At 60.5% G+C, this 11028-nt stretch overlaps 1 protein-coding gene across 1 annotated transcript; it reads left to right on the top strand.

Moving 5' to 3' along the window:
• The first annotated feature begins 335 nt into the window (after nucleotides 1-335).
• Nucleotides 336-9960, top strand: MMP9 (matrix metallopeptidase 9). Its single transcript, XM_066624006.1, has 13 exons — nucleotides 336-488; nucleotides 2075-2313; nucleotides 2656-2804; nucleotides 3000-3131; nucleotides 3228-3401; nucleotides 3659-3832; nucleotides 4164-4337; nucleotides 4741-4896; nucleotides 5445-5643; nucleotides 5898-6037; nucleotides 7158-7308; nucleotides 7797-7900; nucleotides 9431-9960. Exons 1-13 carry the CDS (start codon nucleotides 336-338, stop codon nucleotides 9538-9540), a joined length of 2055 nt encoding a protein of 684 aa, XP_066480103.1. The 3' UTR covers nucleotides 9541-9960.
• The last annotated feature ends 1068 nt before the right edge of the window (nucleotides 9961-11028 follow it).

The following is an 11028-nucleotide window of genomic DNA, read 5'->3' as shown; positions in this document are numbered from 1 at the left end:
AGGAGACCAGAGATGCAAGGGATTCCTGGCCACGGGGTGCCCTTGGGGTGAGGAAGGACAAACCCTTCCCACCATCTTCCTCCCTGAAACCGCACTGCCTGTCCTCGCTGGATTTCACACTTCCTGTCCACTTAGTAAACAAGGTGTTGAGACAGCCCCAGGAAGTGGTGAACCCCCCAGCCTGGCTCTGCATTTCCTGCTCTGCCCAGAGCAGTGACTCACCCCCTCTACCCGCCCCCCAGCCAGAGTATAAACAGGCCGGCAAGGCAGGGCTCCTGGTGGCAGACGGGCAGAGCAAAGCCAGAGGACTGCACCTGGAGCACTGACTGGCCACCATGGGGCTCACCTGCCTGGCCCCCTTCCTCCTGGGGCTGCTGTCCCTCTGCTGCTGCACACGGGCTGCGCCGCTGCAGGCCGGTGCCCCTCCTGTGGTGGTCTCCTTCCCTGGAGAGCTGAACAGGAGTCTGACGGACTTAGAACTCGCCACTGTAAGTTCTGGAGCTAGTGGGTGCTTGTTGGAGACGCCACCCCCCTGGGACACAGCCCGGCTCCTCTGGTCCCAAGTCCCAGAGCTATGGGTCAGGGCATTTGACCCACAGATGCGACTCCTTCCTGTGTAGGAGTTGGCCTTCAAGCCTCTTGCTGGCTCAGGGGAGAGGAGCGAGCTGGCCCAGAGCTGACTGGGGTGGTGGCGGCAGGGATTTGTGCAGTGGAAGGGGTTCTGCACGCATTCAGTTCAGCAAGCCTGGTCATCCTTGCCACTGCGGGTGGCTACTCCTTAGATAGCAGAAGGGAGGCCAAGGCAGGTCACATGGTCGTCCCCCCCCCCCACAGGCCCAGCACTAATGTGCACCTGCACATAGAAATCAGATTCCAAAGACAGAGCTGCATTAGCACTGGCAGAGACAAGAAAGGGCTTGCAGTGAAACTGGCAAGATGGATTGTGGCAGAAGCTGCACGGATCAGGGCTCTTGAAGTGTCCTCTTTGGGAGGCGAGTCTATTGAGTGTGTTGGTGTAGCAGAGCGACTCAGAGGCTGAGCTGCAGACCTGGACTTCCCAGTTCAAACCACTCCCCAGACAGCCTTAGGCAAGCCATGCTCCACGGCCTCAGTCTTCTCTGTCTGCAGAATGGGGATAATCAGCCTCAGAAACTGTGAAACAAATGTTAGTGTGTGTATATGTACACACACCTTCATCAGTGGTGGCGCCGATCAGTGGCGCCTGAGAAACATTGCTTGGTGCTCTCTCTTGGCTCATTTTGTCACCAAGTTAAAATCATGAAAGCAGGCCAGTGACAGCTCCAGGTGGCTGAGGGGCCTTCCAGCACTGGTGATGTTTATTTGCTGCTCTTTCTTTCAGATGTAGCCATTTCAGTGTAGAACACCAGAAGAGCCGGGCTGCTGGATCAGGCCCCAGGCGGGGAGCATCTAGTCCAGTAGCCCATTCCCCACAGCAGCTGTCTCTGGGAAGCCCCCAAGCAGGAGGGAAGACCTCTCTGGCTAGGATTGGGGGCAGACAGCGCTGCTGCTGCTGCGGAATCTGGAGCTCACCACAGCCAGTCTGTATTTCTGCATTTCTGAGTAGAAAGAGAAGTTGTGCATAAAACCAGTGAGCTTAGAATAAGTGTGGATGAGCCTGTAAGTGAGCACCACACGAGAACTGCCCAGGTCCAAAGACAAGGCTGCCTTTCGAGCTCTGCTGCATGAATGGACCCTCCGCAGTGGGGCAGAAATCTCTCCGAGTGCCACTTCAGTCTGTGTGGGGTGGAACTGGACTTGCCGGCAAACCCAAGGCCAGCAGTTCCACACCGGAGCCTGTCCCGAAATCCTGCCCTGCAAGCCGGGAGACTGGGGGGTCAGCAGCCTGGGTGGGGCTTTGGGCCCCCTCTGCATCCCTGCAGCCCAGCCTACGGAGGAGGAACCCCTGTGTGTGGCGGAGCGATCGGTGGAAGAGCCAGTGCACACCAGCCCTGTGAGGCTCTCCAGGCCTTGCCTGTGCCTGGGTGCACCTGACCCTGTTCAGGCCTCCACCCCACCCTCCTCTCAATGCTCTTTCCCTCCCTCCCTCCTGCAGCACTACCTGAGTCGTTTTGGGTACTTCAAAGAGCTGGGCACAGGGGAGAGTGCTAATCAGGGGACCCTGAGCACGGCACTCCGGAGGATGCAGAAGCGGCTGGGCCTGGAGGAGACGGGGCAGCTGGATGCTTCCACCCTGGCCGCCATGAGAGCTCCTCGCTGTGGAGTCCCCGACGTTGGCCGTTTTCAGACTTTTGAGGGAGACCTCAAATGGGACCACACTGACATCACCTACCGGTGAGTGAGTCCGTGCAAGGGCTGCTCCCCCAGCCCTCTGCCCCATGCGCTTTCTCTGCACAAAAGGGGGTGACTTGGCAGGTTCCAGAAGCGGAGGAAGGAGGTTCATCTTCATCCAGTGCATGGTCCATCTGTGGAATCCAGATGTGGGGTGGCCACTCATTCAGATGACCTGAACGGGGGAGTGGACTGTAGAGGACAGGGCTGTGACTGGCCGCTGGCCATGCCTGCCTGCCTGACAAGGGCAGTAGCTGGGAGGCAAGGGGACCTGGACCCCCCCCCCCCAGTGCTGCTGTGGTGGCCTGATGCCCTGTGGTGGGCTCTGTTCTTCTGCCTCCCCAGAGTGGTGAACTACTCCCCTGACCTGGATACCTCCGTCACAGACGATGCCTTTGCGCGTGCCTTCAAGGTGTGGAGCGATGTGACGCCCCTCACCTTCACACGCCAGGAGAGCGGCGATGTTGACATTCTGATCCAGTTTGGGACCCAAGGTGAGCCTAGATATGCCTCTGCCCCTCTGGGGAGGAGTGGTGGGCGGGAGGCTGGGGAAGGGGAGAGCGGCCACTGGTGCCCGAGCCTGCAAGAGAAAGGAATGTGAGGAGGTGCGCTGGAGGGAGAGCGAGCACCAGGAGGGGGTCTCTCTTTGGGCCTGGATCCGAGCCCTGTGCTGCTCACTGTCTCCCCAGAACACGGCGATGGCTACCCCTTTGACGGCAAGGACGGCCTGCTGGCCCATGCGTTCCCTCCCGGCAAGGACACGTTCAGCGGAGATGCCCACTTTGACGACGACGAGTTCTGGACCCTGGGCACAGGCATTGGTGAGCCAGCGAGTGACTGTGCCCCCTCCTTATCCCTGGACGCCTCCCCTGCCTCATTCAGGCCCTCACCACAAGGCCTCCCTTGTTCCTGGACAGTGGTCAAGACCTACTATGGGAACGCCAAGGGGGCCTCCTGCCACTTCCCCTTCGTCTTTGAGGGCAAGTCCTACTCCAGCTGCACTGCAGACGGGCGGGCAGATGGGCTGAGCTGGTGTGCCACCACAGCCGACTACGACCGGGACCACCTCTACGGCTTCTGCCCCCACGAGCGTGAGTAGGGGGCACGTGCCTGGGCCGCGAGGGTGGGAGCAGAAGCAGGCCAAGAGAAACGCACCAGCCACACCCCGTCAAGCCCCTTCCCCAAATGTGCTCCCTTTCCCTGCTGGAGGGTATGGTGCTACATGCCAGTCTGAGGGGGGAGGGGAAGGTGTGGAGAAACAAGCCTGGCACGGAAAGGAATCGCGTGTAAGCTACGCTGAAAGAGGCTGCAGGCCCACCCAAGACCCTCCTCCCTCGGCTTCTCCTAGTCCTCTTCACCTACGGAGGAAACAGCGATGGGGAGAAATGCGTCTTTCCTTTCGTCTTCGACGGCCAGTCCTACGATGCCTGCACCACGGAGGGGCGCCAGGACGGCTACCGCTGGTGCGCCACCACCGCCAGCTTCGACCGTGACAAGAAATACGGCTTCTGTCCCAACAGAGGTCTGTTCTTCACAACAGGAGTGGTGCCTGGGCACCTGGCTCCGGTCCGGGGGGGGGCGGAAGGAGGGTGCTGTGTTTCAAGGAGCAGCGACTCCCTGTCACACCTGGGCCCTCTGCACACCCAGGTCTCCTGCTGCCTGGAAGGAGGGCAGCAAGGCCCCCATCACGTGCAACTGTGAGCACCTTCATGCCCCCACCCCGATGGGCCACTTGCGCCATCCTGGCACGGCATTGCCCTGTTCCCCAGGCACGCAGAGCCCCACAGGAGGGTGGAGAGGGTGAACCATGTGCTGGCCTGTGCTGATGGGTCTCCCCCCCCCCCCCCCGACAGACACAGCAGTGATTGGTGGCAACTCCCAGGGGGAGCCCTGCGTCTTCCCCTTCACCTTCTTGGGCCAGACATACAGCAGCTGCACCTCTGAGGGGCGGCAGGACGGGAAGCTGTGGTGCGCCACCACCAGCAACTACGACGTGGACAAGAAGTGGGGCCTCTGCCCTGACCAAGGTACACGCATGGGGCCTCCTGCGCATGAGCCTGCCAGGCTCCCCACGCACACGCACCATCTGTGGAGGGCTAGCACCCCCACCCCCACCCCCACCGGGCTGCACAAGGAGGGCAGTAACCAGACGCCTGTCCTGGGCCGGGGCAGAGGGCGGCAGCACAGGCAGGAAGGCAGTGCTGGAGTGCGGAGAAGGAGCCTGGGGCAGGAGGGAGATGGTGTCAGGGCAGGGGGAGGAGCCTGGGGCAAGCGCTGTGACACTGCCAGCCTTGCAAGACGCTCGCTGAGGTCCTGAGCGTCAGCTGCCAGTCAGCACGGAGCCCTGGTCTGAGTGGGCAGAAGCCGCCTCGGAGGAGTGAGGCCAGTGGAGCTGCGCACAGAGTCCTGCAGCTGCGTTGTGCCTTCCAGGTTACAGCCTCTTCTTGGTGGCTGCGCATGAGTTTGGCCATGCCCTGGGCCTGGAGCACTCCACTGTGCGTGACGCACTCATGTACCCCATGTACACCTACACTGCTGATTTCCACCTGCACCCAGATGATGTGTCTGGAATCCAGTACCTGTATGGTAAGTGGAAACATGGGAGGGAGGGAGGGAGGGAGGGCAGAGGTTGATTTTCGTGCCAGCCCCAGACGGGAAACTGCCCCCCACCCCAACCCCCAGCCTCCTGCATGGCCATTCCCCTCTGCACAGCAGGAAATGGAGGGCCTCGTTATGCTCTGCCTCCACAGAGACCATGGCGGGGGTGCATGTGCCTTTGTGTGCTGAAAGAAGAGCCCCCCAGGGTGTGGCAGGCACAAGGCTGAGGAGAGGGTGGGTAGCTCTGGGCCCTGCCCTGCCGGCACTTCTGGAAGAGAAGAGCCCTGCAGCCCCCAGCCTTCCACAGACCAGGCTGGGCTTGGCATTCAGAGTCAAGCACAGCGGACTCAGTGCGGCCTCAGCCTCCCAGCCCTGGCACTCAGGAGGCACCTTTGCGATGCCGCCATGCACTGGAGGAAGCGCTGTGCCAGCTGTGGTGAGGGGACCTCTGTCAGCTGGGTGCCTCCAAGCCCCTCCTTGTGGCATGAGGGCTCTGGCTGTGCCGCCCTCCAGTGCTCTGTCCTCCCCGCTGTTAGGTGCTGGCCCCGCGCCTGCCTCTCCCACTCCAAGCCCCGACCTTCCTGGCCAAACCACCACTGAAGCAGATGCCACGGATGATGGGGGCTCCTCTGCCACGGACCCCACTCCTGTGAGCCCCACAGGTGATGCCTGCCAAGTCCAGGGCTACGATGCTGTCAGTGAGATCCAGAAGGAACTGCACCTCTTCAAGGATGGGTGAGTGTGAGGGGGGTGGTGAGTGCCTGTGGAACGGGACTGGCACCTGCTCAGCCCCGGCCCTCCCTTGGGTTGCAGGTCACCTTCCCCTCCTCCCCCCCCTGGCTGCCCTGCGGAGCCCAATGGCCTGGGGACTGTCAGTGAAAGCCATAAGGCAAAGCAGCTGCCTCCCCCCTCCCTGCTTGTGCAGCCTGCCAGGGGCCCCTTCCCAGACCTGGCTCCTCCCGAACACAGAGACTCGCTTCCCTCTCCAGGCAATACTGGAAGAAGTCGGCAGCAGGAGCCGGGACCATTGCGGGCCCTTTTCGGATTCAGGACACCTGGCCAGCTCTCCCAAACCACATTGATGCCGCCTTCCAGGACACACTGACGAAGAAGACCTTCTTCTTTTCTGGTGAGTGGCTCCCCACATGCTCCAGCCACACTGTTCCTGGGCTCCTCCAGAAAAGTACTTGTGGCACTCGAGAGACAGTCCAAGAAGCAGTGCTTCCTTTTTGGGGCCAACATACGGTTACGTGTAGAATGGGGGTGTCATCAAGGTCATGCCATGGTGAGGGACTGGGCAGGGACTCAGGACTTCCTTCCAGGCACTTCTCCCTGGAAACAATTTGGCAGCTGCTCCTTCTCAGCCCCTGCAGGACTGGTCAGCCTCGCAGAGCTGGCGTAAAGCAGTCTGCGTGGGCTGCCTGGTTTCAGCCTTCATGGAAGGAATCCTCTGCCTTATGAACGGCCACAGCCCTGAAGCACAGTCCTTCCAGCCCCAAGCAGGAGGGAGAGCATGAAGGGAGCCCCCTCCCTCCCACAGAGTCAGTGCCTCCGCCTCCTCCCTGAAGACTTTCTGGGACTCCCAGGACCAGCTCAGAGGTCCCCTTGCACTGCAGCCCAGCCACACTTGGGGAGCTCTTCCTAGAGCTGCCTCTTCCCCTCCCAGCAGTGTTTCCCTTGCGGGCAGTGGTTGTGGCCCGAGTCCCCTTCTTGGGGGCCTCCCAGCCCTTGTGCTGCCTGCCAAGAGGGGATCCCAAAGCACAGCAAGAAGGGGTTCCCCTGGGCCAGAGAAGAGGCTGCTTCTGCTTGGGTCCCGGATGGGAGCAGGTGCATTGCTTGGGGCCGTCTGCAAAACACCTGCTCAGGTTGACGGGTGGGCTGCTTCTGCCAAGGGGCCCGTCTGCACTGGCAGCACCGCTGTGACCAACTCAAGTGGCTTGGCGGACTCCACTTCCTGCCCCCACAGGAGGGACTGCCTCTGAGAGCACAAGGGCTCAGCTGCAGCCCCCCAAGTTGTCAGCTGTTGCTCTGATCAGCCAGATCTTCAGCGTGGCCCTGGAGCTGCTGCAGCTGCAGAGGGTGGCCCTCTTCTGGGCCTGGCTCCAGTCCTGCCGTGGCAGGGAGAGCCAGCCTCCATTTGCATCTGCAGATTTGCAGACCAGGGAGGAGGGGGGGTGTCTGTCTGTGGGGGTGTCTGTGCTGGGCGGGGTGATGCACACTTCTGACACTGTCCTGTTCCTGTCCTGTAGGCCAGCGCTTCTGGGTGTACCAGGGGGCAAAAGTCTTGGGTCCACGGAGCACTGAGAAGCTTGGCATTGGGAAAGACGTGCCAAAGGTGGTTGGTGCTCTGCAGCGCAAGCATGGAAAAGTGTTGCTTTTCAGCGGGGAGCAGTTCTGGAGGTACTGGGAACTTGGGGTGGGGAAGGGAACAACCTGGAGGGAGGAAGTGCAAGCCCCTCCTCCCCTGCGATGTGTTCCTGGTCACAGGAGGCCACAAGAGGAGGCCAGAGGGCCGGGGTCTGGCAGAGACACTGGTGACTCAAGCCACGAGTCACCGAGGGAGGCAGGGCCTTCTGCCTCCGAGGGAGTCAATGGACAGTCCCAGGCACTCAACAGGGAGACCGTGGTGAGCTCCTCTGCTGGCCCAAGCAGATGGAGGAGGGGAGGCTGCTGCACTCGCACCCCCCACACTGCAGGGGCAGCGCCTGCCTTCACAGAACATGGAAGCCCATCCCTGGGAAGAAATGGGGAGAAGGCTCCCTCCTGACCCCAGCAGGCCACTCTGGAGACCTCCCAGAGGACCTCTTCCCAGACTCTGGGCCCAGGAAGGGGAGCAGGAGGGAGCCCTGGCCTGGCTGAGTCCTTCTTGTCTCCCGTTTCCCCTCCAGGCTGGATGTGAAGGCGGAGCGGGTGGATCAGGGCTTCCCTCGCCACATCGACAGTGTCTTTGCTGGTGTCCCTCCTGACTCCCAAAACATCTTCCTGTACAAAGGTAAGAAGTGGGGGGGACGACACAGGGGGACGACACAGCTGACCGGGTGCTTCAAGGAAGGTCTTCAAAGCGGCCCACCAAGCCATGCCCATGACGGCTGGCACCAGGCTGCTGCTGTGAACTGTTGGGCACAGCCGTTTGTTTTCAAAGTTGGGAGCCTCAGCGGGTGGGGATGAAGGGGTCACTAGACCCCCAAGCCCCTGTGTGGCTGCCTGGGAGCTCCCACCTTGTTGTCAGGCAGCCTGTGTGGTCTGAACCTCAGGCAGTGCCTTTGACCGAGTCAGGCCTCTGTGGGTCCCTCTAGCTGAGACTGGCAGGCACCACCCTGGGGTCTCTCTGGCCCTACTGGAGATGCCGCATTGGGACTGCAGGCAAGGCAGGGCCTTCACTGAGCCACAGGCTCACCGCCGCAGTGTGGGGCAGCAGGCCTGCAGCAAAACTGGGGAGCTGAGGGGCCTCCTACCAGTTCACTCACACTCTCAGAAGCCACATTCCAGGTCTGTTTACAGAGCATGGAGGGGCAACCCTGGCACTGCCACTGCTTCTGTGTAGTCTTCAGCCTCCATGCACCACACAGTGTCTCATGTGCCATTGTGCTCTCAGTGGTAATTGGGGCTGCAACCAGATGATGAGAATTCCCAGTTCTTTGAAGCAGCAAATGCGGCTGTGCTGGGAATTGGTTTGGGGCTGTGGTCTTGGGCTTCCCATGTCATCCCCCCTCCAGAAGCTTCCATTTCCCCCAAGGGAGAATGCAGGGAGGCTCCCACCTGGTACCTGTCTATTTCCACTGGTGTACTGGGGAGGGGGGCGGGTCAGCGAGTGCAAGTGTTCCAAGGCGGCATGGCTAGGGGCTGGTGCTGCCCAGAGGGCTGCCTGCCGCATCATGTCCAGAGACGTTCTGAGGGCTGGAAAACCAGAAGTACCTTTCCAAGGCCTTCTGGAGGTGTGACAATGCCTTCTAAGGGCCGGAGAGGCTGTTTGCGGCCCCTCCAGCCCTCAGAACACCTCCAGGCGTGACCAGAGGATGCCTCCAGTCACATCTGGAGGTCTGGCAAGGCCAGCATTTACTTCCAGTCGGGGGCAGCATGTCCAGACATGTCCCAGGGCAGCACAGGGGCCAGGAACACCACTATCTGTTTCTTCCCACCCCAGCCAAAAGCATGGGATTCGACAACCACACATTCCCAAGCCAATACATTCAGAGATGCAAGGGAGGGCACCAGGATGAGGTCTCTTGTTATCTGGTGTGCTCGCTGGGGCATTTGGCGGGCCGCTGAGAGATACAGGAAGCTGGACTAGATGGGCCTCTGGCCTGATCCAGTGGGGCTGTTCTTATTATGTTCTTATGAATTGGACAGCCACGGGGAGTGCTGACTCCAGCGCCCTCACAGCACCTTTGGCTTGGCAAACAGCTTCAGCTCACTTTTATCACGGTCACCGACCACATCAAGCTTGGCAGGGAGAGAGGGGACACCTGTTGACCTCCCACATCTGCTCTCTTGCCAACTGTCTCTCTGTCTCCCCTCAAAGGAAAATACCACTTCTGCCGGAACCCCTTCTGCTGGCAGATGAACGCACACTACCAAGTGGAGAGGGTGGGCTACTTGAAGTACGACGTCCTGAAGTGCCCTGAGGAGTAGCATCAGCCCAGTGCCACTGGGACACTCCTGCGGTACCCTGCCCTGGCGCCAGGATTTGCTGACCATCCTGCAGTCTTGGGCCTCTGCATGTAGTCAGCCAGGAGTCCAAGGTGGGCGCATGCCCAGGCAGGCCCAGCAGTCTGCACCACTGGCAGCCAGCAGGCTCCCCGCTCCAGCCAGTCTGCCCTTTGCCAGCTGCCCAGCTCACCGAGTGCTGTATGTTGGACTGTTGACGTGGTGATTGTGCTGTCTGCTCGAGCATGACCCTGCTACAGTGAAGGCCCCTCTAGACCTGCTGAAAAGAGGAGGCTGCCCATGACCCCCCCCCAAAGGGACCCTCTTACCTCTCCTTCCCAGCCCACAGTTCAGTTCCTCTCTCACATCTTGCACTCTCCTAATAAACACCAGCCTGGCTTCCAACCTGGAGTGTTGTGTCTGCTAGGGGTGCTCAGAGGTGGGTGGGAAGAACCTTTAAAGCACATGGAAACCACAACTGGGTGAAGGAAGAGCTAGGGGAAGCAGTCCTGGGTCCGAGGTGAGGCCCTGAAGCCAGTTTGTGAAGCAGCATCAGTCTCCAAATTGACATCCCCCTGCCCCCGCAGTAAGTGGTGGGTTTTCAACAACCACAACTAAATGACTCACAGCCCAATCCTATCCTCATTTTCCTGGGAGTAAGTTCCAATGACTCTAATGGGACTTTTCTGAGTAGATGTGCATACAGCTACGATACAAGGACATCTGCAAGAGGGATCTGAAGGCCTTAGGAGTGGACCTCAACAGGTGGGAAACCCTGGCCTCTGAGCGGCACCCCAGCTGCACTTGCTTGGGCATTAGCCTAAGGAGGCTATTACCCCTCCCTCTTTGGGTGAGAACTTGACTACACACAGGGGCCAGATCAGAAGACACACCAGTACTCTTGGGCTGGATCCTGAGAAGCCCAGCAGTGACAAGGTCTCTGTCCTGACCCTCCCCCAGGTGTCTTCCCTGGCCAGGTGGTCTTGGATGCCGCGGCTGGCCAGGCTCAGCAGCTGAGCGGGCTGGGATATTGTTCTCAGGGAATCTGGATGCCGAGGACAGAGATTACACCAAGCGCCTGCCTGGCCATGTGGTTCTGCAATGGCGCCGATTCAGAGTCTCAGGGAAGCCTCCTTCCTACTGAATCTCACACTCATGGGGGGCAACAGAAGGCTGCCATTTGACCATTGGCGGGGAGAGATGGAGGTGAATGATGAAGTGGCAACAGGAGCCCTGCTCAGCAAATGGGGGTGCTTGTTCTCACCTGACTGCTGGCCCCATTGAGGTCTGAGAGCCAGTTGGCTCACGAGGGGCAAGGGGTCGGGCTGGAGAGTTGTGCTGTGTCAAGGAACCGGGTCCTCTGTGGCAGCAGGAGACCATCGCCTGCAGTGGTTTCAAGCTCCGCTGGCACTTGTCTGTGGGATTTCTGCTTGTGACGCACCCGTCTCTATCGGGGTGGGAAGCCTGGGGGCA

The sequence above is a fragment of the Tiliqua scincoides genome, chromosome 4, assembly GCF_035046505.1.
Source record: "Tiliqua scincoides isolate rTilSci1 chromosome 4, rTilSci1.hap2, whole genome shotgun sequence".
Taxonomy (NCBI): domain Eukaryota; kingdom Metazoa; phylum Chordata; class Lepidosauria; order Squamata; family Scincidae; genus Tiliqua; species Tiliqua scincoides.
This window is presented reverse-complemented; position numbering and strand designations above follow the sequence as displayed.